At 49.6% G+C, this 25,617-nt stretch overlaps 2 protein-coding genes across 5 annotated transcripts in view; one reads left to right on the forward strand and one right to left on the reverse strand.

Annotated features, from left to right (window-relative positions):
* The window catches only part of REM1 (RRAD and GEM like GTPase 1), a 753,594-nt gene that overhangs the window by 555,518 nt on the left and 172,459 nt on the right, over positions 1-25,617 (reverse strand). The gene's annotated exons all lie outside the window — the stretch shown is intronic.
* TRIB3 (tribbles pseudokinase 3) lies at positions 7,654-25,546 on the forward strand. Of its 2 annotated transcripts, none has more exons than XM_050807207.1 (4): positions 7,654-7,930; positions 14,179-14,469; positions 18,950-19,242; positions 24,186-25,546. In XM_050807207.1, the coding sequence occupies exons 2-4, from the start codon at positions 14,179-14,181 to the stop codon at positions 24,676-24,678; spliced, it is 1,077 nt and encodes a 358-aa protein (XP_050663164.1). In that variant the 5' UTR covers positions 7,654-7,930; the 3' UTR covers positions 24,679-25,546. The 2 variants fall into 2 exon arrangements, with proteins under 2 accessions (XP_050663164.1, XP_050663165.1); XM_050807208.1 differs by lacking the exon at positions 7,654-7,930 and adding an exon at positions 9,330-9,492.

Consider the following 25,617-nt stretch of genomic DNA (forward strand, 5'->3'; position numbering starts at 1 on the left):
CAAGGTTATTCCATTCCAGCTAAATCCTGTTTCTTGCTGAAAGCTCCAAGCTAAACCCTGCTCTCTCATTCTTAACAAGAGAGGTGTTAAAAAACATAGAAGCTGTTAGGCACGGTGGCTCATGCCTGTAATCCCAGCACTTTGGGAGGCCGAGGCGGGTAGATCACAAGGTCAGGAGATCGAGATCATCCTGGCTAACACAGTGAAACCCCGTCTCTACTAAAAATACCAAAAAAAAAAAAAAAAAAAAAATTAACCAGGCGTGGTGGCACATGCCTGTAATCCCAGCTACTTGGGAGGCTGAGGCAGAAGAATCGCTTGAACCCAGGAGTCAGAGGTTGCAGTGAGCTGAGATCACACCACTGCACTCCACCTTGGGTGACAGAGCAAGAGCAAGACTCTGTCTCAAAAAAAAAAAAAAAAAAAAAAAAAACATAGAGCTGTTGGCCGGGCGCAATGGCTCATGCCTGTAATCCCAGCACTTTTGGAGGCCATGGTGGGAGGATCACGTGGTCAGGAGATCAAGACCATCCTGGCCAACATGGTGAAACCCCGTCTCTAGTAAAAATACAAAAATTAGCTGGGTGTGGTGTTGCACGCCTGTATTCCCAGCTACTCGGGAGGCTGAGGTAAGAGAATTGCTTGAACCTGGGAAGCGAAGACTGCAGTGAGCCGAGACACCACTGTACTCCATCCTGGCAATAGAGCCAGACTCCATCTCAAAAATAATAATAATAAAATAAATAGAAGCTGTTAAATGAGACTTTCTCCCTGAGTCCTTGGAGAAACATGAAGAAAATTGAAAGGGTATAAGTGTATCACAATTATGATTCAATGTTATTTCATACAGAATCTGGAGACCCTAAAACCCTCTGGCACTCAGCCATTGTTGTACATAGTATATTTCAGAAAACACTGACCTACTCCAACTTTCTCTTCTTATTTTTTTATTTTTTATTTTTTTTTGAGACAGAGTCTAGCTCTGTTGCCCAGGCTGGAGTGCAGTGGCCAGATCTCAGCTCACTGCAAGCTCCGCCTCCCGGGTTTTCGCCATTCTCCAGCCTCAGCCTCCCGAGTAGCTGGGACTACAGGCGCCTGCCACCTCGCCCAGCTATTTTTTTGTATTTTTTTAGTAAAGACGGGGTTTCACCATGTTAGCCAGGATGGTCTCGATCTCCTGACCTCGTGATCTGCCCGTCTCGGCCTCCCAAAGTGCTGGGATTACAGGCTTGAGCCACCGCGCCCGGCCTTTCTTCTTATTTTACAGATAAGAAATTTGAGGCCCCCCAAAGGGAGGTGACTGGTCCACAATCTCACAGGCTCAGTGGCTTCAGTCAGACCTGGAACACAACCAGAAGTTCTAAGGCATCATGTCACTTTTGTGGGGGAAATGTATGAAGATGAAAAGTTTCAAGGACACCTATGGTGGAATTTTAGGCATATGGCAGTCATTAGGGACACCCACGTGGAATGGAAGGAGTCGGGCATGGCTCATATCATTGCTGTGGGCCCCACATCCTTTCCTTCCTCAGAGCACAGCCCTCTGAACTTCTCATCCCAGTGCTGGGAGTCAGAGACGGAACTCATCAGAACTATAGGAAAGAGGCTGGGCGCAGTGGCTCACGCCTATAATCCCAGCACTTTAGGAGGCCGAGGTGGGTGGATCATTTAAGGTCAGGAGTTCGAGACCAGCGTGGCCAACTTGGTGAAACTCCGTCTCTACCAAAACTACAAAAGCATTAGTGGGGTGTGGTGGTGCACACCTGTAATGCCAGCTACTTAGGGAGCTGAGGCAGGAGAAATGCTGGAACCCAGAGGCGGAGGTTGCAGTGAGCCAAGATCACATGCCACTTCCCTCCAGCCTGGGCGGCACAGGGAGACACTGTCTCAAAAAAAAACACAAAACTATAGCAAAGAGAAAAGCAGCTTTCTGGGCTCAGAAACCTGAGTAGAAAGATGTTCTGAGCCTGGAGAAAGAAATTCATAAAAGCCTGACTCTCTCTCCAGAAAAGAGTACATTTCTGCATTTAATTTTGGGGGGATTGGTCATTTTCTTTCTCGCTTCTGAACAAATGATTGTATAGCATTTATATTCCAGGCACTTCACAAATATTGTCATTTAATTCTCATGCAAACCAGTGAGGTAGAAACTATTGTTATCCCCATTTTACAGATGGGAAAACTGAAGTACAAAGAGCTGAAGCAACTTGCCCAAAATAGATGTGGTTTTGAACCCAAGAAATGTGGTACAACTATGACATGAGGCAGCCTCAATTCATTTAATCCTTATGACTGCAATGCAAGGGAGGTATAATTAATTCCATTTTATAGATGCAGAAACCAAGGCTTGAGGCTATTTGGTGTTTATGGTGTAGATCTAGGAGTCAAACTCCAGCCTACCTAGACTCTTCGCCTCTGTTGCACCCCTGGACCATGTGTTAGGAATTCTTGGTACAGGGTCGTACTGCTCAATATGTAGTGGTTTTAGTCTGTTTTCTGTTGCTTATAACAGAATGCCTGAAACTGAACAATTTTGAAAGAAAAGGAATTTATTCCTTACAGCTATGGAGGATGGGAAGTCCAAGACCAAGGGGACACTTCTTGTGAGGACCTTATTCCTGGTGGGGACTCTCTGAAGTGTCTGGAGGTGGCACAGGGCATAGCATGGCAAGGGGACTGGGCGTGCTGACATGCTATGCTTTGGTCTCTGTTCCTCTTCTTATAAAGCCACCAACTCTCCTCCTGTGACGACCCACAGATCCATTAATCCACGAGTGGGTTAGTCCAGTCATGAGGGCAGAGGCTTCATGATCCAATCACTTCTTAAATGTCCCAACCACTCAATACTGCCACATTGGGGATTAAGTTTCCAGCACATGACATTTGGGGGACACATTTAAACCATAGCAGTAGCCATTTGCCACATGTGGTTATTGAGCACTTCAAGTATGGCTAATGTGGCTAGTGTGACTGAGAATTTTTTTATTTTATTGAATATTTTAATTTAATTAAATTAATTAATTTATTTTTTTGAGATGGAGTCTCCCTCTGTCGCCCAGGTCAGAGTGCAGGTCATGATCTCAGCTTACTGCAACCTCCACCTTCCGGGGTCAAGTGATTCTCCTGCCTCAACATCCCAAGTAGCTGGGATTACAGGTGTGTGCCAGCATGCCTGGCGAATTTTTGTATTTTTAGTAGAGACAGGGTTTCACTATTTTGGCCAAGGATGGTCTCGAGCTGCTGACCTCAAGTGATCCACATGCCTCGGCCTACCAAAGTGCTGGGATTACAGGTGCGAGCCACCGTACCTGGCTGAATTTTAAATTTAAAACCAAAGCAGGTAAAATATTTTTATCTATTAAATACAATTTAATTGTTTTGGTAGGACTACATTTCACTTTAACCATTGGCAGTGTAGCTTTCACACTCATTTGTGTACAAACTAAGCATAAAATAAACAACAGATTTTGTTTTCTTTTGTTTTAGAGACAGGATCTCACTCTGTCATCCAGTCTGGAGTGCAATGATGCGATCATAGCTCACCGCAGCCTCTGAACTCCTGGACTAAAGCATCCTCTTGCCTCAGCCTCCGGAGTAGCTAGCACTACAGACATGCATCATCATACCTGGCTAACTTTTTAAATTTTTTGTAGAGATGAGATCTCACTGCTTTGCCCAGGTTGGCCTTGAACTGCTGGCTTCAAGCAATCTTCCCACGTCAGCCTCCCAAAGTGCTGGGATTACAACCGTGACCCACTACATTCAGCCTACACCAGATTTTGAAGACATTAGCATGAAAAATGGTTTTTTGTTTTGTTTTGTTTTTTTGAGATGGAGTCTCGCTCTGTTGCCCAGGCTGGAGTGCAGTGGCACGATCTTGGCTCACTGCAACCTCTGCCTCTCACGTTCAAGCAATTCTCCTGCCTCAGCCTCCCGTGTAGCTGGGACTACAGGTGCTGGCCACCACACACGGCTAATTTTTGTATTTTTAGTAGAGGCAGGGTTTCATCATGTTGGTCAGGCTGGTCTCGAACTCCCGACCTTAGGTGATCCGCCCGCCTCAGCCTCCCAAAGTGCTGGGATTATAGGCGTGAACCACCGCGCCCAGCAAAAAATAGTTTTAATGATGTCATTACTGATTTTTATATTATCAGTTGGCAAAATACTATGTTGAGTATGTTGGGTTAAATAGAGTGGGTTATTAAAATTAATTTCACCAGTGTGTTTAGTGCATGACTAATTTTAAATTACATATGTGGCTCACATTATATTTCCTTTTTTTTTTTTGAGACGGAGTCTCACTCTGTCACATAGGCTTGAGTGCAGTGGTGCCATGTTGGCTCACTGTAAGCTCCGCTTCCCAGGTTCACGCCATTCTCCTGCCTCAGCCTCCCGAGTAGCTGGGACTACAGGCGCCCACCACGACGCCCAGCTAATTTTTTGTGTTTTTAGTAGAGACGGGGTTTCACCATGTTAGCCAGGATGGTCTCAATCTCCTGACCTCGTGATCCGCCTGCCTCGGCCTCCCAAAGTGCTGGGATTACAGGCATGAGCCACCACGCCCGGCCAGCATTATATTTCTATTGGAACACAGAAGGGTCTAGAGAATTGGGATTTGACAACCCCAGCTGTGACAAGGCACCAAAATTTGGGGGCCATACCCGGGGTGCTGATCCTGTCACCATACCCATAGATCCATGTGGAGGCTGCAGAGATACAAAGCTTGTGAAATATCCCAGGATGGCATGGGCACTGGAGTCAGCTGCCCCAAGTTCAAATCTGAAATCGGTCTTTTTTTTTTTTGAGATGGAGTTTCACTCTTATTGCCCAAGTTGGAATGCAGTGGCGCAATCTCGGCTCACTGCAACCTCCACCTCCTGGGTTCAAGCGATTTTCCTGTCTCAGCCTCCCGAGTAGCTGAGATTACAGATACGTGCCTGTACCTGTAATCCTGGCTAAATTTTTGTATTCTTAGCAGAAACAGGGTTTCACCACGTTAGCTAGGCTGGTCTCGATCTCCTGACCTCAGGTGATCCGCCTGCCTCGGCCTCCCGAAGTGTTGGGATTACAGGCGTGAGCCACCACGCCCAGCCTGAAATCAGTCTTATACAACCAGCTGGGTGGTCTTGGGTAGGTCCTTTACCTTAACTCTTCTTGTCTGCAGAATGGAGGTGACTTACTGTTTTTCTCTGTCTCCCTTTCACACCTTTGCACTCTTCACCCTTTCTCTTCCCTCAGCTTTTAGTTTAAACATCACCTTTCTGATAAGCCCTGCTGAAAATGACAGAGAACAAATCTTTCCTATTTTATTCAAGAAAATGCATGATGCAATCTATTTTAAACGATCATGGTTTTAATTTTATTTTCCTGATAATGGTCTCTCTCTTCATTGATCTGTAAGATTTGTAAGGGCAGGGGTGGATCAGTCTGGTCACTGCTGAGTCCCCAGCATTTAGCACAGGGGCTGACACAGCACAAAATAACGTTAGTTGGGAATGTACAAGGAAACCCAGCACACCTTCAGAGGGGTGCTCAGGAAACAACCCTCCCACGTTTCTTCACCCCTTACAGCTGTGGGATCTTCCTAACCGTTTCGGTGTCCCAGGATAGAAGATGAGTTTATTCACCCCTCCCCAGGAGGGGAGTTGCTAGCGTTAAATGAGATCCCAGAATGCCCTGGTATGCCCTGAGGTCTCTGGGACACAGGTGAGCTGGTCCCCAGGGATTTGGAAACACGAAAACAAATATGACTCCACCCTGCCTCCCATCCAGCCTCTGCCTAGAAGAGTTTTTTTTTTTGTTTTTTTTTGTTTGTTTTTTTTTTTTTTTTTTGAGACGGAGTCTGGCTCTGTCGCCCAGGCTGGAGTGCAGTGGCGCGATCTCAGCTCACTGCAAGCTCTGCCTCCTGGGTTTACGCCATTCTCCTGCCTCAGCCTCCCGAGTAGCTGGGACTACAGGCGCCCACCACCTCACCCGGCTAGTTTTTTGTATTTTTTAGTAGAGACAGGGTTTCACCGTGTTAGCCAGGATGGTCTCGATCTTCTGACCTCGTGATCCGCCCGTCTTGGCCTCCCAAAGTGCTGGGATTACAGGCTTGAGCCACCACGCCCGGCCGAGGAGTTATCTTATTTATTTTATTTTATTTTATTTTGAGATGGAGTCTCAAACTGTCGCCCAGGCTGGAGTGCAATGGCACGGTCTTAGCTCATTGCAATTCCCACCTCCCAGGTTCAAGCAATTCTCCTGCCTCAGCCTCCCGAGTAGCTGGGACTACAGGCGTGTTTTTTGTATTTTTAGTAATTTTTTGTACTTTTAGTAGAGACGGGTTTCACCGTGTTAGCCAGGATGGTCTTGATCTCCTGACCTCATGATCCACCTGCCTCAGCCTCCCAAAGTGCTGGTATTACAGGCGTAAGCCACCACGTCCAGCCTCTAGAGGAGTTATTTATTTATTTATTTATTTATGACACAGGATCTCACTCTGTCACCCAAGCTGGAGTGCAGTGGCACAATCATGTTTCACTGTAACCTGAACTCCTGGGCTCAAGTGATCCTCCTACCTCAGCTTACCAAGTAGCTGGGACCGCAAGCTCACACCACCATGCCCACTATTTTTTTCTCTTTGTAAAGACAGGGACTTACTACGTCGTCCAGGCTGTTCTTAAACTCCTGGCCTCAAGCAATCCTCCCGTCTTGGCCTCTCAAAGTGCTAGGATTACAGACATGAGCCAGCTCGCCCAGCTGAGGAGTTATATTTTGACACTAGTGAATTCAGATCAAAAGGGATTTCTAAGAAAGGTGCTGGACCCCTGGGACGCAGAGGGGTGTTTCACCCCAAAGGAAGTAGCACCAAGCCCTCCCAGGCCTAGGGTGCAAGCATATTAAAGGCCTCTTTCCCTCTCTGTCTCCATTGTCTACACTCCATTGAGCATCCGCAATGTGCCACACACTGTTCTAAGCGTCTTACACATATTACATTATTTAATCCTCACAATAACTTTATGAAGTGAGCACAATTATGAGCCCATTTTATTGAAAAGGAAATTGAGGCAGGGTTTTAGGTAGCTTTTCTGGGGTAGCACTGTGGGTTGGAGGGGAGGTGGAGTGCACTCTTAGGCCAGCTGGCTCTAGGGGCTCTTCGCCACTAGGCCGCACTGCCTCTAGCAAAGGAACGCGGGGAAGCTCACCAGACCTTAGGCCTCCCCAGGGTGCCACAGTGGTTCTTTTGAGCCCAGAGTCAGCTCTTAGGTCCATAGGCCTTCCTGAAGCTTCTGGCCCACTTGCCCACAGCTGGGCCTCAGGCTGGCTCTCAGTAGAAGAGGGAGAATGGAGATTGCCAGATGTCCACTTCTCCTAAAGGTTTTATAAGGCGGTGCTGGTAATGTGCTTTACAAAAGGGGAAGCACCCGGACAACAGTCACTGTTTGCTCTTTTGAGCACCATCCCGAGAAGGAGGAATGTTCTTCCCATTTCATAGGTGGGGAAAGTAAGGCTCAGAAAAGCAAATGTTTTTTTCCAAGGTGATAGGGAGAGTCCGTGGCTGGTGTCTGCACTGAGACCAGACAACCCTAGTGGGCCAACGAGGGCGGGGTCCCCAGGTGCAGCGGAGGAGAGAGGCCCTGGCGGAGCGCGCCCTGGCGGCGACCCGGAGAGGCGGGGCGCGGGGATGGTGCAATCCTGGGCCTGAGGGCATCAGACGGCGGCTGATTAGCTCAGGTTTACATCACCCAGGCTGGGAGCCGGGCGCGCACGAGACTCGCAGCGGAAGTGGGGGCGGCTCCGCACACGTCCGCTGTTAGGACCCGGGCCGGGCTGGAGCTGGACCGGGATCCCGAGCTCGGCAGCAGCGAAGCGGGCCGGCCCACCTGCTGGTACCCTAGAGGCTCTGAGCACCGGCGGCGCCAGGACCCACGCGGGACGGCAGGACAAGGTACTCGGCGGGGTGCGGACTGTGGGCTTGCCCGGAGCCTGGGGGGTTGGAGCGGGCGGCCGGGGAAGGGGCGCCGGGAGGCTCTGCGCCTCTGCGTGTTGCTGCGTGTTACGCGCGCACACACACAACACCCCTTTTAACAGACTCTGCCGTCGGGGGACACCCTGGGCCTAGTGCTCCCCCCGGGCTTCAGGTGACGCGGCCCCGCAGGGCGTGGGGTCGCCCGAGTTTGGCTGGGGAAGCCAGGGACGGAGGTGTCCGGCTGTCACCCCTAGAGGAGGGTGTGCGAGGGTCTGTTTTGCGTGAGTGTGGGACAGGGGAGTCGTGTGGTGAGGTGAGGGGCTTGTGGGGGGCGCTGGAGGACTCTTTATGGGGGTGTCGGAGGATCTGCGGGGGATCTGCGGGGGTCCTCGGGAACCCGTAGGAGAGAGTTCTGGGTGAGGGTGGGTCCCGGGGACCTGTGCCTCCGGGGATGGTGAGAACTGTCTGGAGGGCTGGGCACTTGGTGGCAGGGGTTGGAGGTGCAGGGGACACGGCCGGGAGAGGGCTGGGTGGGGTGCCCTGGGAGCGAACTGAGCGAGTGGTGCGGGAGCCGAACGAGTGGGAGCGAAGTCGCAGCGCGGGATCCCCGGCCGGGCAGCGCCGCTGGTTCTTCCCGCTGCGTGGCTCCGGGTTTGCAGGTGGAAGGTGCGCGTGTGTTTGCGGTGTGTGCTGTGCCTGCAGACCGGGGAGGGCGGGGGACGACAGCCACCTCTTTCCCTCTGCCTCACCCCCTCCTGTCCCAGGGCCGCCCTTCAATTTCCGCTGAAACTTCTGACTGGGACACCGCCGCCTTTCGCTTTCGCTCCCACTGAAGGGCCCTGGCTGCGGGGGGCGGGGCGGGGGGTGGTGGGGCCGGCCTTGCTTGTGTAGACCATGGGTGTGATAGCTGGGAGGGCTGTGTGTGTGTGTGTGCGCGCTAACGCTTACCCGTGGAGGGCAAGGGTGTGTCACTTAATGTCTGTCTTCCCTGGATGTGTTGTCGCTGGCTGGCTTAGACAGTGTCTCAGGGGTGTGTGTACACCTGTGAGCGCGCGCGCGCGCACGCTTGATGTAACCCGCCCTCATTTCCCTGGGTCTCGAGTATGGCAGGAAACAGCAAGAGGTAGATATTAGGGGCTGCTTTCATTCCACAGCACAGATTCTATTCTGCAGTGTGGTCTGCAAAATGCCTTGCCCAAGATTTATAGACTCAGTTACCCCATCTGTCCCCATCTGGGTGGAGCTTATCCCAGGCCCCAACAGGCTCTGAGGGATGACTGGGGCCAAGGCAGCCTGGAGTACTGATGTGGCACAGGCCAGAGGGACTCCAGGCAGTCTCCTGCTGCACAGGGCACAAAGCATGTGCACGGCCAGGTAGCATCCTGCGGGACTCAGAACAGCCTTGAGACTGTTCTGTCATCCCAGCCTCGAACCTGGGGAGCTTTCTAAGACTCCCAAGGATGGTACTTAAGCATCTTGCTGTGAAGAACAACAGGATGAGTGCTAATAGTGACCATTTCCTGACACCTACCCTGCAACAGGTCTATAAGCTCTACGTGCTTCATTTGTTTTTTCATTTCATCATCACTAAAAACCTGTAAACTTTGCATCCTGTTCCCACTTTACAGGAACTGAGGCTCAGAAAGCTTGAGGAACTTGACCAGGGGTACCCCCCAGCTAGAAAGGGTCTGAGACAGGATTAGAACCCAGGAATATCTGACTAAGCCACTCCTTACTGCGTTCTTACCAAGCCAAAGTCATGACCTTTCACTCATGTGGGGAGACCTTCCCTTCCAAGGCAGCTCTTCCGTTTAGGAGCCGCGTACTTGGAGAGGTGGGCCTCTGTCTGGTAACTGACTCATGTTTCCCTGTTCATCCTGCCTTGAACTGTTGGGAAGGTCTTTCACCAGGCTGAGGTCCCTCTCGCACCAGTGCTCAGACCTGGGCATGCACATCCTTGGAATGGAGTTTAAGTGGGTGGGCAGATGGGTTCTAGAGAGAACCTTCCTGCCCTGACATGCCCTACTGCCCTCTCCTTCAGCCACCCCACACACAGTCACACAGCTGCGTGGATGGTGGCTTTCTTTTCATTTAACAGTTCACTCTGGAGATCCTTTCAATTAGGCTATAAACAGCGTCCTCAACCTTTTAAATGGCTGCAAATTTTTCCGTTGTGTGGATGAAGTATAATTTATGTAACCAGCCCTGTAATTATAGACAGCAAATTATTTCTGTCACAAGGGCTGCAGGATAACTTTGTATTTGCATGCTTACACACGCACACTTCTACAGGATACATTCTAGCAATGGGATTAATTGCTGAATCAAAACTCACACATTTCATTTTTTTTGTTTGTCTTTTTGAGACATTCTCACTTTGTCACCCAGGCTAGAGTGCCTGACCATGGCTCACTGAAGTCTTTACCTTCTGGGGTCAAGTGATTCCCCTACTTCAACTTCCTGCATGGCTGGGACCACAGGTGTGTGCCATTATGACCAGATAATTTTTTTTTTCTTAGGGACAGAGTCTCGCTATGTTGCCTAGGCTGGTCTTGAACTCCTGGGCTCAAGTGATCTTCCTGCCTCAGCCTCCCAAAGTGCTGGGATTACAGGCATGAAGCACTGCACCCAGCCTGTTTTTCATTTTGATATTGTCAAAATGCACTCCTCGAAAGTTGCACCTTTTATTCCCCCACTAGCACTGTGTTCATTGTTAGTGGGTGCACTGCCACTATTCCACAGAATAAACCCACTTTTCATGATACTGCCAGGACATAACAGGTCTGAAATTAAACTTAAAATTTTTCTTCCATAGTCCCCAAAATAAGGGCTTCTCCTCCAGCTCAGGACATGTAGCCATCATCTCTTCTCATTGCAGGAGCCAAAAGCTGGACCTCACCTCGATTCCACCCTCTCCGTCAACCCCCATGTCCAATCAATCCAGTCCATCCAGTCTGCCACTGAGTCCTCTTGATCCTCCTCCTATGAGCCCTTAACTTCGTGTCTCCATCTAGCAACCCCCCTAGTCCAGGTCACCTTTTCCTGCCTGGACTCCTGCTTGTGCAGAACTCCTAGCTAGTCTCACTGCCTGTCTAGTACTTTCAAATCCACCCTAAAGGCATGATGTTCCCCTGCTGAAAATCCTTCAGTAGCTCCCCACTGCCTTTGGAGAATTCCAAATCCTATTGTGTGTTAATTAGGATTAGGCTCAGCTGTAATATAGAAACAGCCACTTAATAGCTCAAATGAAATAGACGTTTCTTTCTTTTCTTTTTTTTCTTTTTTTGGGACAGTCTTGCTCTGTCACCAGGCTGGAGTGCTGTGGCAAGATCTCAGCTCACTACAACCTCTGCCTCCCGGGCTCAAGTGATTCTCCTGCCTCAGCCTCCTGAGTAGCTGGGATTATAGGCACCCACCACCATGCCCAGCTAATTTTTGTATTTTTAGAAGAGATGAGGTTTCACCATGTTGGCCAAGATGGTCTCTATCTCCTGACCTTGTGATCTGCCTGCCTCGGCCTCCCAAAGTGCTGGGATTACAGGCGTGAGCCACCGCGCCCCGCCTATTTTTTTTTTCTTTTTTAACTTTTCACTTTTTTTTGCAGTCAGGCTCATTCTCCAACATGTTGTTGGGGAACATGCAGCACGTTCTTTTGCCTCTTCCATCACCCCAGAACAGGGGTTACTGGACAGTGGCATCAACTTCCCCTGGGAACTGGATGGAAATGCAGATTCAGACCTTCTGAATAAGCTACTTTGGGAGTCGGGCCCAGCAGTATATGTGGAAACAGGCCTTCAGGTGATCTCAATGGTTGCTCAAGTTGGAGAACCACGACTCTCCATGGTCATGGAGAACCATGGTGACTCTCCATGTCACCTGGCTAACTCTGCCTCACTTTCAGGTCTCAGTGTAGATATCACCTCTTCTAGGAAGTCCTCTTTTGACCCACCAGCCCAGGAGAGAGGCCTCTCTGGGTTCCTAGAGGCCCACGCTTCTCTGTATAATAGGGCTGATCACACTGTACGTGACTTTTTCTTTGAGACAGAGTCTCACTCTGTCACCCAGGCTGGAGTGCAGTGGCACAAACATGGTTCACTGCAGCCTCAACCTCCCAGACTCAAGCAATCTTACCACCTCAGCCTCCCGAGTAGCTGGGACTACAGGCATCCACCACCACACCCAGCTAATTAAAAAAAGTTTTTTTTGATAGAGACAGGGTCTCCCTATGTTGCCCAAGCTGGTGTTGAACTTTTGAGTTCAAGCAGTCTTCCCACCTTGGCCTTCCAAAGTGCTGGGATTACAGATGTGGGCCACTGCACCTAGTCTTGGATATGATTTTATGATTTCATCTGCCCTCCAAATTGACCGGAAGATCCTGATGGCAAGAATGCTGTCTAACCCACTTCTCTTCCCTAGCACCCAGTGTTAAGTGAGTGAACAAGATCATATCTCTCATCTGTGAATGTACTAGAGCCATGGATTACGAGATTAGTTGATCTTCTTTACTTTAATTTTTAGGAACAAGCTGGGTTTTCAAGCAGGTATTTATTTTCTTAAATGTAAATTTCTGATTAGGAAATACTTTTTTTTTGAGACAGAGTCTTACTCTATCACCCAGGCTGGAGTGTAGTGGCACAATTTCGGCTCACTGCAACCTCTGCCTCCTGGGTTCAAGCGATTCTCCTGCCTCAGCCTTCCCAGAAGCTGGGATTACAGGTGCGCGTCAGCATACCCGGCTAATTTTTTTTTTCCCCGTGACGGAGTCTTGCTCTGTTGGCCAGGCTGGAGTGCACCAGGCAGTGGTGTGATCTCAGCTCACTGCAACCTCCACCTCCCAGGTTCAAGTGATTCTCCTGTCTCAGCCTCCCAAGTAGCTGGGATTACAGGCCCACACCACCACGCCTGGCTAATTTTTGCATTTTTAGTAGAGATGGGGTTTCACCATGTTTGCAGGTTGGTCTCAAACTCCTGACCACCGCCTCGGCCTCCCAAAGTGCGGCCGTGGGCTGTATTTTGGCGTTGCCTTGGTCACGTGCTGCTACCTGGGATTACAGGCATAAACCACTGCACCCAGCCTAATTTTTGTATTTTTTAGTAGAGACAGGGTTTCACCATGTTGGCCAGGCTGGTCTTGAACTCCCAGCCTCAAGATCTGCCCACTTCGGCCTCCCAAAGTGTTGGGATTACAGGCGTGAGCCACTGCGCCCAGCCAGGAAATACATTTACGTGGCTCAAATTCAAAACTATAAAAGTCGGCCAAACATGGTGACTCACATCTGTAATCCTAACACTTTGGGAGACTGAGGCAGGAGGATTGCTTGAGCTTAGATGAGACCAGCCTGGGCAGCATAGGGAGACCCCATCTCTACAAAGAATAAAAAAATTAGCCAGGCATTATAGTGCATACCTGTATTCGAGCTACTTGGGAGGCTGAGGTGGGAGGATCACCTGAATGCTGAGGTCAAGGCTGCAAGTGAACTGTGATAGTAAGAGTCTCCTCCTAATCTTGTGCGTCCTTCCAGAGACAGAGATTATATATATTCAAAAATATATATACATATATACATTTTGTATATTATATATATAAATAATTATTTTATATATAATATATATAAAAAAATATATACATATATAATATAATATATTTATATATATTCTTTTTTAACATAAATGCATATGAGGTGGTTCACTCCTAGAGTCCCGGCTACTTAGGAAGCTGAGGTGGGAGGTTCACTTGAGGCCATGAGTTTGAGACCAGCCTGGGCAACAACATCTCTTGGGGGGAAAAAAAAAACCACCATAAAAGTATTCTATAATACATAACTCTGTGTTTGTCTTTCTTAATACATCTTAGAGATCAGTGCACATCAATATATAGTTTCCTTGTCCTTTTTCAGGGCTGTGTAGTATTCTGCTACATGGCTATACCATGAAGTTTTAACTAGCTTTCTACTGCCTGACATTTGGGATATTTCCTGCTTTTGCTGTTGGACACAAGGCTCTGATGAACAGCCTTTACTATATTTAATTTTTTGGTAAGAAGTTTAACTGGAGGATAAATTCCCAGAGGTGGGTCACCCAGTTAAGGGTATGTGACTTTGTCATTTTAACACACACTGCCAGATCACCCCCTATAAATGTTGGGCTATGTATGTGGGAGGATACAGCAGGGGAAAGGAGGGTCGCCAAGCAGTCTCACTCTACTGCTTTTCTCCCCTTTTTGCTAGATGCGAGCCACCCCTCTGGCTACTCCTGCAGGTTCCCTGTCCAGGAAGAAGCAGTTGGAGTTGGATGACAACTTAGACACCGAGCATCCCGTCCAGAAACGAGCTCGAAGTGGGCCCCAGCCCAGGCTGCCCCCCTGCCTGTTGCCCCTGAGCCCACCTCCTGCTCCAGATCGTGCAACTGCTGTGGCCACTACCTCCCGTCTTGGGCCCTATGTCCTCCTGGAGCCCGAGGGGGGCGGGCGGGCCTACCGGGCCCTGCACTGCCCTACAGGCACTGAGTATACCTGCAAGGTACGTGCCCATGGGCCACTGTCCCCCAGCATCACAGGAGGCCTGGAAAGGAGGCCTCCAAAGGATTGCCAGGATACAGAGGGGTCCTTATATTCATTCATTCTTGTGTTTAGTGGGGAAGCATCCAGTGAGCCCCTGCTGGAGTGATACCAGATAGAAGTGGGAGATGGGAGTTGCAGGCAGGGGGAACAGCTGTTCAAAGGCCTAGAAAAGTGAGGGGATAGTACTTTAGAGAATGAAAAGGACTTATCTGTGGCCAGAGTGGAGAGGGTGTGCAGAAAGGGGCAGGAGATGAGGGCTGGCAGCAGCTGGTCATGAAGGTGTTAACAAGGGGCCTCCACTGGGCTGTGCAGAGCTACTGAAGATGTTTGCACAAGAGAAGGGTAGGGCATGGTAGACATCAAAACTCCTGGGACCCCGGAGGTGATTGAGCCTAACCCGTGGCCATTTTACAGATAGGAAGACTGAGATGAAGACAGGGGAAGGGCCATGCGTGAAGTCACGTAGCACTGGGCCTGGCTCCTGGGGTAAGGTAAGGGGTAGAAAAGTCTGAAGCTTCCTGGCCGAAACCAGGAAATGGACAGGATCAAGGCCCCTGAGGGTCAGCCCATGCAGGACACGGGCAAGTGACAGTCCAAGAGGACAGAGATGAGAAAAAAAAGTGTAACACAAGTACTATGTTGATTGTTTAGTGTGCACAATCTCTTAATCTTCACACAACGAATGAGGTGGTTACTATCATTGTGCCCATTTTACAGATAGAGGACACTGAGACTCAGAAAGCCGTGGTTACTTGCCACGTGACAGAGCCAGGTGGTATCAGAGCTGGGATTGGGCCCAGGAGGCTGAGCCCAGAGAGTCCTGTGCCTGTGCTAGGATAAGCGTTTCAGACACAATCAGGGCAGGCTGCCCTGGCAGGCAAGCATAAGGAAGACAAGGGGGACCTGGATACTCAATGGAGAGTAGCGGGGGCCTGGGTCCCTTGGGAATGCACAGAGAGGTGGAAGGACTTAAGCCTCCTCCTCCTGGGAGCAGCAGCAGAGCTTTGCTCTGTTGATGGAGATGCAGTGAGCAGCGGGGTAGATCCAGACAGAGTCCAGCTCCTAGCTTCACCTGGGCTCTTGTGCACAGATCTCCAGGGCTCTTAGCAGGTGCTGTAAGGAGCCCAGAACTCTGGGTCCCCCTCCTGCAGCATCACAGGTTCTTTTCCATTCTCCCTGGGGAGGTGAGTCCACGATGAGAGGAATAACCCAAGCAGGCTCAAGACAGAAGCGTCCTGCGTTCACAGGGCCCCGATTCTCCAGAAACATTTGGGAAAATCCACTGGAACATACTCGTCCCCATGCCAGTGTGCACCACGGGTGCTGAACAGCCATTTCCACACTTCCTCAGCTTTTCTGGTCAGTGTGTAGAAAGATCAAACTCCTGTCTTTGTAAATTATCACCTTATTCATTAATTCAACACAATTTCATTGAGCACCCGTATTTGCCATGTACCCTGCTGTGGTTAAAAAACAAAGTTCTGTTCTCATCAAGCTGACATTCCAGTGGGAGATACAGACAATAAACAAAGTGAGTAAGTAAAATATGTGTCAGGTGACCGGGCGCGGTGGTTCACGCCTGTAATCCCAGCACTTTGGGAGGCTGAGGCAGGTGGATCACGAGGTCCAGAGTTCAAGACCAGCCTGGCCAATATGGTGAAACCCCATTGCTACTAAAAATACAAAAATTAGCCAGGCATGGTGGCAAGTGCCTGTAATCACAGCTACTAGTGAGGCTGAGGCAGGAGAATCACTTGAACCCGGGAGGCAGAGGTCGCAGTGAGCCGAGATTGCGCCACTGCCTTCCAGCCTGGGCGACAGAGCATGACTCCGTCTCAAAAGATAAATAAATAAATAAAATGTGTCAGGTAATCACAAGCACTATGGAGAAAAATAAAGCTGGGAATAGAGAGATCAGAGGACAAGGAGGGCAGGAGTGCAGGTGATTTCAGCAAGGGAGGTCCAGGAAATCCTCTCTGAGGGGTGACATTTGAGCAGTGACTTGAACAAATGGAAGGAGTCAGGCTTGCAGGTCTAGTGGAAGAGCATGCAGGCAGCAAGTGTGAGTGCACGGGAGCAGGAATGGGCTCGCCCCAACTACAAATAATAATCATCTCTGTTTTGGGGTTATTTCCCCCATGTCACCCCAACTTGTTTTTTGTTGGTGTGTTTTTGAGATGGAGTCTCACTCTGTCGCCCAGGCTGGAGTACAGTGGCATGATCTTGGCTCACTGCAACCTCCATCTCCCAGGTTCAAGTGATTCTCCTGCCTCAGCCTTCCGAATAGCTGGGATTACAGGCGTGAGCCACCGCGCCCAGCCCCAACTGGTTTTTAAAGTCAGGTACTTTAACTTTTTTTTAATCATAGATTAAATATGTATTGTGTCTTATTTATTTTTATTTGTGGCATAGTCAACATAACATGCAAAGGATTTAAAGTCAGACAAACCAAAGTGAGTATACTTGTTCTGCCACCAATTAGCTGCCTGGCTTCTAGTAAGTCACCTTCCTTTTCTGAACCCAGTCTTATCATTGGTAAAATGGGTCATACCTTTCAGGGCTAGGGTGAAGTTTTGCTGTAATGCCCACAGACGCCTAGCACATTTCCCATCAAGCTTGCCACCCTCATCACATGTCCTTTTTCCCCTCCCCATCCCTTTCTGGCTACGCTGATCTTTGGTTGGGTTTCTAGAGCAGGCCAAGCTGTTTCCGGCCTCAGGGCCTTTGCACTGTCTGTGCCCCTACTCAGAAAGCTTATTCCATGAGCATCTCTGAATCATTCAGATCACTTTCCCAGAGTCCCTCCTGGGGGACTCTGGGAAAGAAAGTCCCATACTTTCTTTCTTTTTTTCTTTTTTTTTTTTGAGACGGAGTCTTGCTGTGTCACCCAGGCTGGAGTGCAGTGGCGCAATCTTGGCTCACTGCAAGCTCCATCTCCCGGGTTCACGCCGTTCTCCTGCCTCAGCCTCCCAAGTAGCTGGGACTACAGGCGCCCGCCACCACGTCCGGCTAATTTTTTGTATTTTTAGTAGAGATGGGGTTTCACCGTGTTAGCCAGGATGGTCTCAATCTTCTGACCTTGTGATCCGCCTGCCCCGGCCTCCCAAAGTGCTGGGATTACAGGCGTGAGCCACTGCGCCCGGCTTCTGAGCCATATTTTCTAAAATGGGTGCCCCCTTCCAAAATAATCTATTCCAGGCCAGGTACAATGGCTCACGCCAGCTCAGGTCGAGGCAGGCAGATCACCTGAAGTCAGGAGTTCAAGACTATCCTGGCCAACATGGTAAAACCCTGTCTCTATTAAAAATACAAAAAATTAGCCAGGCATGGTGGCAGGTGCCTGTAATCCCAGCTACTCGGGAGGCTGAGGCAGGAGAATCTCTTGAACCCGGGAGGCGGAGGTTGCAGTGAGCTGAGATCACACCACTGCACTCCAGCCTGGGCAACAAGAGCGATCTCCATCTCAAAAAACAAAAAACAAACCAAAAAAACACCTCTGTTCCAGCATCTTTCTTTGTTCCTTTGCAATGCTTATCAGCATTTGTCAATATTTAGTTTCTGGGCATGTTTGCATGGCCTCCCAGCGGGCACCGGAGAGCAGAGCCCATGGCTGTCAGTCCTGCTGGACATGTGGCTGGCCCACACAGGCCCAGGGCCAGCATACTGAATGAATGAAAGGGTGGGTGGACAGTCAAGTGTAGAGGACAGGAGCTGTGACGGTGATGAGCATCAGGTGCCTTCTGCATCATCTGCCCTCCTGGATTCCTCCTGCTTTGAGGGTTATTTTTCTGTTTGGGTGACCTGTTACTTTTCATTTATCTGATGTTTGAGGCCATATAGCCTAGCAGTTAAGAGCACAGACCAAAGGCCGGGTGCGGTGGCTCACACCTGTAATCCCAGCCTTTTGGAAGGCTGAGGCGGGAGGATCACCTGAGGTCAGGAGGATCACCTGAGGTCAGGAGTTTGAGACCAGCTTAGCCAACATGGTGAAACCCCATCTCTACTAAAAATACAAAAATTAGCTGGGTGTGGTGGCACACGCCTGTAATCCCAGCTACACGGGAGGCTGAAGCAGGAGAATCACTTGAATCCAGGAGGCGGAGTTTACAGTAAGCTGAGATTGCGCCACTGCGCTCCAGCCTGGGTGACAGAGCCAGACTCCGTCTCAAAAAACAAAAAAGCACAGACAATGGAGTGCATAGGCTCAAATCCCAGCTATGCTGCTTACTGGCTGTGTGGCCTCTCAGCTTCCTTAACTGTAAAATGGAGTGAATCATCCTACTTACAGGGTGGGGTCAGGGCTGAATGACTCGGGAAGTGAAGCGCTTAGTGCAATGCCTAGCACATGGTAGCACAGCTAGGCCAGCTGTGACTGTTTGCAATGCCAGCCTCAGCTCCCGGGAGTCCCCAGCTGTGCTCACACCATTCTCTGCCCACAGGTGTACCCCATCCATGAGGCCCTGGCCGTGCTGGAGCCCTATGCGCGGCTGCCCCCGCACAAGCATGTGGCTCAGCCCACTGAGGTCCTGGCTGGTACCCAGCTCCTCTATGCCTTTTTCACTCGGACCCACGGAGACATGCACAGCCTGGTGCGAAGCTGCCGCCGCATCCCTGAGCCTGAGGCTGCTGTGCTCTTCCGCCAGATGGCCACCGCCCTGGCACACTGTCACCAGCACGGTCTGGTCCTGCGTGATCTCAAGCTGTGTCGCTTTGTCTTCACTGACTGTGAGAGGTGAGTGTGGTTGCAGAGCCCCAGCCACAGACACACCCAGGAGGTGGGCCATGATGGAGAGAAACCGAGGCCCAGGAAGGCAAAGTAACTTAGGCAAGAAGTGGAGAGGCTGGAGTAACTAGCAGCCCCTGTCTAGTTCCCTGAGAAGAGTTGACTGAGGCCAGGTGCAGTGGCTCAGGTCTTTAATCCCAGCACTTTGGGAGGCAGAGGTGGGTGGATCACTTGAAGTCAGGAGCTCAAGACCAGCCTGGCAAACTTGGTGAAAGTCCGTCTCTACTAAAAATATAAAACTTAGCCGAGTGTGGTGGTGCACACCTGTAATCCTAGCTACTCGGAGGGCTGAGGCAGGAGAACTGCTTGAACCTGGGAGACAGATGTTGCAGTGAGCCAAGATCATGCCACTGCACTCCATCCTGGGCAACAGAGTGAGACGCCATCTCAAAAAAAAACAAAAACAGAAACAAAAAAAAGAGTTGACTCAGTCCTCTTGGGAGCCCCTTTGGAAGGCTGGGATGGAGCACTGAGATGTGAAAGTCATAGTAGCTGACAGTGATGAAGGCATCGACACATTATCTAATGAGGTCTTCCATCCTTACACACATGAGGCAGGTGCTATTATTATTCTCATATGATCAAGGAAACTGAGGCCCAGAGAACTCAAGTAACTTGCCCAAGATCCCATAGCAAAATAAATGGTAGAGCTGGGATTTGAACCTAGATCTGACTCCAGAGCCTGGGTCTTAATTCAGTCTGAGCTTGAGAGGCAGGGGGCCTGGCTGGGCTTACCAACTGACTTTGGGTGACCTAGTGTCTCCGAGCCTCAGTTTCTCCATTGGTAGGGAAAAGGGCTGGATTGTTAGGGTGTTTTCAGGATTCTAAGACCACAGCCAAAACATGGTCTGAGGTTCCCCACACGGGCACTTTTTCTGTGAAACTGAGAATTAGCACTTTTTGGTTAAAAGATAATCTTCCTTCTCTAGGTTGGAATGCTAAGAATTTTTTTTTTTTAATTGAGACAGAATCTCACTCTGTCGCCCAGGCTGGAATGCTATGGTGTGATCTTGGCTCACTGCAACCTCTGCTGCCCAGGTTCAAGTAATACTCCTGCCTCAGCCTCCCAAATAGCTGGGACTACAGGCATGTGCCACCATGCCCGGGGTTTTGCCATGTTGGCCAAGCTGGTCTCGAGCTCTTGACCTTAGGTGATCCGCCTGCCTCAGCCTCCCAAAGTGCTGGAATTACAGGTGTGAGCTACTGTACCTGACCTAGATGCTAAGAAAACATTTTAAAAGATAATTCTGGGGAGAAGGGCAGAGAGACTCGCCTCCTGTTCCGTCTCCAGACTCCTGGGGGCAGTCAAGATGTGCCAGGGAGTGCACTAAGCTGCCAGTTACACAGGAGTTTTCTGTGGAGAAAGGAATGTGACCCCATTGCATTTTCAAAAACTTTTTATCTTGAAATAATTTTAGACTTTTAGAAAACCTACAAAAATAGTTCAAAGAGTTTCTATATATCCTTTAACCAGTGTCCTCCAATGTTAACACCTGACATAGCTATGGTACAATTACCCAAACTAAGAAATCAACCTTGGTAGAGTACTATTAACTAAGCCACAGATTTATTCCAATTTCCTGAGTTTCCCACTAACACCCCTTGCTGTGCAGGATACAGTGAGGATCCTAATTTAGTCGTCAGTGGTTTCCTTGGTCTCTTCCAATCTGAGACAGTTCCTCAGTCTTTCCCTATCTTTGATGACCCATGACCTTGACACTTTTTTTTTTGAAACAGGGTCTCACTCTGTCACCCAGGCTGGAGTGCAGTGGTGTGATCACAGCTCACTGCAGCCTCGATCTCCTGGGCTCAAGTGATCCTCCCACCTCAGCCTCCTGAGTAGCTAGTTCTACAGGTGTGTGCCACCCCGCCTGGCTAATTGAGATGGGGTCTTGCTATGTTGCCTGGGCTGGTCTCGGACCCCTGAGCTCAAGCAATCTGCCTGCCTCGGCCTCCCAAAATGCTGGGATTATAGGCGTGAGCCAACACTCCTGGCTATAACTTTGAGATTTTTGAAGAGTACTGATCAGTTACTTTGTATGTCCCTCCATTTGGATTTGATTGATGTTTTCTCATAGTTAGATTGCAGTTATATATTTTTGGCAAGAACAACACAGAATCGATAGGCCCCTCTCCACATCGTATCAGGAGATGCTTGAGTTGATAGTCATCACTGTGTTGTAACCTTGATCACTTGGTTAGAGTAGGACCTGCCAGGTTTCTCTACTGTAAAGTTCCTAATTTACCCTTTGTAATTGACAGATACCCTGGGGGGAGGTAAGCTAAGCATATAAATATCCTGTTTTTCCTCAACTTTCACCCACTAATTTTAGCAGCCATCTATATTGCCTATAGCAGTTATTATTGTGTGTTTGCCTAAGTCTGATTTTCTTTTTCTTTTATTTTCTTTTCTTTTATTTTATTTTTTCTGAGACAGAGTCTCGCTCTGTTGCCCAGGTTGGAGTGCAGTGGCACGATCTCGGCTCACTGCAACCTCCACCTCCTGGGTTCAAGTGAGTGACTCAGCCTCTTGAGTAGCTGGGATTACAGGCGCATACCACCACGCTTGGCTAATTTTTGTGTTTTTAGTAGAGATGGGGTTTTGCCATGTTGGCCAGGCTGGTCTCCAACTCCTCAAGTGATTCGCCTGCCTCGGCCTCCCAAAGTGCTGGGATTATAGCCATGGGCCGCTGCGCCCGGACCCTAAGGCTGATTTGCTGTTAATGTTTCCTTCTACATTTTGTATTAAAATAAGCAGGCCTTTTTTAAAGAAGTAAAATTTATAATGATTTGTAAGCTAGTACATGACTTCAAACACATTTTAAGCTTAGGGGAGATACAACTGCCCCAGACCTACTGGAGGAGAGAGCGTGCTTCCTGCTCTTTTCAAGAAGTCATTTGATGGCTCACACCTGTAATTCCAGGGCTTCGCGAGGCCAAAGTAGGAGGATTGCTTGAACCCAGGAGTTCGAGGCCAGTCTAGGCAACATAGCAAGACCCCATCTGTACAAAAAAATTTAGAAAAATTAGCCAGGTGTGGTGATGCACACCTGTGATCCCAGTTACTTGGGAGGCGGAGGCAGGAGGATCGCTTGAGCCCAGAAGTTCCAGGCTGCAGTGAGCTAGGACTGCACCACTGCACTACAGCCTGGGTGACAGAGTGAGACCCTGTCTCTAAAGAAAAAAAAAGAAGGGGCCAGGCGTGGTGGCTCATGCCTGTAATCCCAACACTTTGGGAGGCCGAGGCAGGCAGATCACGAGGTCAGAAGATCGAGACCATCCTGGCTAACACGGTGAAACCCCATCTCTACTAAAAATACCAAAAAAAAAAAAAAATTAGCTGGGCATGGTGGCAGGTGCCTGTGGTCCCAGCTACTCGGGAGGCTGAGGCGGGAGAATGGCATGAACCTGGGAGGCAGAGCTTGCAGTGAGCCGAGATTGCACCACTGCACTCCAGCCTGGGCGACGGAGCGAGACTCCATCTCAAAAAAAAAAAAAAGAAAAATCACATGAGAGTCATTGGTAGAAGAGGGACCGTAAGTTAGATAGACCTGTGTTTAAATCCTGGGTTCTGCTTCTTACCTGCTTTTTGGCCCTTAGCAAATTACTTCACCTGCTTGAGCCTTTGTTTCTTCATCTGTAAAATGGGCTAATAATGCTGACACTCTTTGTCCCCCAATACTGTGATTCATAGGATTGGTCAGTATTTGTGAAATGCCACTGGACACCCAGGAAATAGTGGAAGTAGGGCCATAAAGGAAAAACTAATAGCAGTGGTAATAGAATGATTACTATTAAAGTCATCTTAGAGTGCTCCATAGGAGTTGTTTAAAGTAAAAATTGCAAATGGCAGGACAAACTTTTTTTTTTTTTTTTTTTTGAGATAGGGTCTCACTCTGTCGCCGAGGCCAGAGTGCAGTGGCGTGATCTCAGCTCACTGCAACCTCTGCCTCCTGGGCTCAAGCGATACTCTCCTGCCTCAGCCTCCCAAGTAGCTGGGACTACAGGTGCGAATCACTATGCCTGCTAATTTTTATATTTTTTGTAAAGATAGGTTTTCACCGTGTTGCCCAGGCTGGTCTTGAACTTCTGAACTCAAGCTATCCCCCTACCTCGACCTCCCAAAGTGCTAGGATTACAGGCATGAGCCACCGCGCCCAGCCTTATACACACTTTCTTTTTGCCCTGCTTACCTGTTTGTGTTTTTTATAGAAACTGGTTGCCAATATTTTTTAAATGGGGACTTTTTCATTAAAATACAAGTCCTGGCTTCTCTTTGGGAAAAGAATGGGAACGTGGGGCCATCTTGGGAACTACGAGAGCGGGTCACAGCACTGGCTCTGGGTATCTGCCAGCCAGGGTTCCCATCCCAGGCCAATTCTCTAGAGCTGTAAAATGGTGTCCTCCTTGCAGGTTGTAGCCAGGATAGAATGAGATAAGCCAGGTAATGAGAGGCCAAGGGCCAGGAACACAGCAGAAACTCGATAAACCCTAGAATGCATTGTTAGTGGTACCCTTTTTAGGCAGGGCTTGTGCTAAGATGTCTGGCACACTTCCTGTTTCTCTCATTTTATTACCTGCCTGGACCCTAAGTTTGTATCTGGTTTAAGAGAGGCTTAACCCTCTCAGCCCCATCAGGCTCCTCCCCATGGGACTGTTGAAAAATGTATTTCTTTCAGAATTTTTCGTTTAAATGTAATTGCTCTGTGGCCTTAAATGACTTAACCTCTCTGAGCCTGGGCTTGGTTATCTATAAAACAGGATCAGATATCACAGGACTGTCAAAGGCCAGCAGGCACTTGGAAAGTGGGTACCGCTAGGGTGACAGTATGGGGTGGTGGCATGGGGGTTCTGGGTAGGACCTGACCCTTCAGTGTCTCCCCATGTCCCAGGAAGAAGCTGGTGCTGGAGAACCTGGAGGACGCCTGTGTGCTGACTGGGCCGGATGATTCCCTGTGGGACAAGCACGCGTGCCCAGCCTACGTGGGACCTGAGATACTCAGCTCACGGGCATCATACTCAGGCAAGGCAGCAGATGTCTGGAGCCTGGGCGTGGCGCTCTTCACCATGCTGGCAGGCCACTACCCCTTCCAGGACTCAGAGCCTGTCCTGCTCTTTGGCAAGATCCGCCGCGGGGCCTACGCCTTGCCTGCAGGCCTCTCAGCCCCTGCCCGCTGTCTGGTTCGCTGCCTCCTTCGTCGGGAGCCAGCTGAGCGGCTCACAGCCACAGGCATCCTCCTGCACCCCTGGCTGCAAGAGGACCCCATCCCCTCAGCCCCAACCAGATCCCATCTCTGGGAGGCTGACCAGGTGGTCCCTGATGGACCGGGGCCGGACGAAGCCAGGGAAGAGGAGGGAGACAGAGAAGTGGTTCTGTATGGCTAGGGCCACCCTACTACATGCTCGGCTGCCAACAGTGGATTGAGTTTGGGGTGGCTCCAAGCCTTCTCCTGCCTCTGAACTGAGCCAAACCTTCAGTGCCTTCCAGAAGGGAGAAAGGCAGAAGCCCGTGTGGAGTGTGCTGTGTACACGTCTGCTTTGTTTCACACATAGGCAATTCCTGCTTGGGTGCTTATCAAGTGCCAAGACCTGTTCTAGGTGCTGGGAATACAGCAGTGAGCAAAGGGGACGATACTCCCTGCTCACAGAGATGACAAACTGGCATTCTTGAGCTGACAGCACTTTCCCATGACCATAGGTCATTGTCTACACTGGGTACACTTTGTACCAGTGTCGGCCTCCACTGATGCTGGTGCTCAGGCACCTTTGTCCAAGGACAATCCCTTTCACAAACAAACCAGCTGCCTTTGTATCTTGTACCTTTTCAGAGAAAGGGAGGTATCCCTGTGCCAAAGGCTCCAGGCCTCTCCCCTGCAACTCAGGACCCAAGCCCAGCTCACTCTGGGACCCATGTTCCCAGCATCACTGTCCTCTTGATTGAGAGATTCTCCTTCCAGGCCTAAGCCTGGGATTTGGGCCAGAGATAAGAATCCAAACTATGAGGCTAGTTCTTGTCTAACTCAAGAATGTTCTGGAATGAGGGTTCAGGCCTGTCAACCATGGGGTTTCTGACCTGAGCACCAAGGTTGAGGGACAGGATTAGGCAGGGTCTGTCCTGTGGCCACCTGGAAAGTCCCAGGTGGGACTGTTCTGGGGACACTTGGGGTCCACAATCCCAGGTCCATACTCTAGGTTTTGGATACTGTGAGTATGTATTTTTACCTGTGCCTAATAAAGGAGAATTATGAAATAATTTTATTTTTCTAGGCGATTTCTTCCATCCTTTCCAACCATCTCTTACCAATTTTCCCTGCCTTCAAAACT

The sequence above is a fragment of the Macaca thibetana genome, chromosome 10 (genome assembly GCF_024542745.1).
Source record: "Macaca thibetana thibetana isolate TM-01 chromosome 10, ASM2454274v1, whole genome shotgun sequence".
NCBI lineage: Eukaryota > Metazoa > Chordata > Mammalia > Primates > Cercopithecidae > Macaca > Macaca thibetana.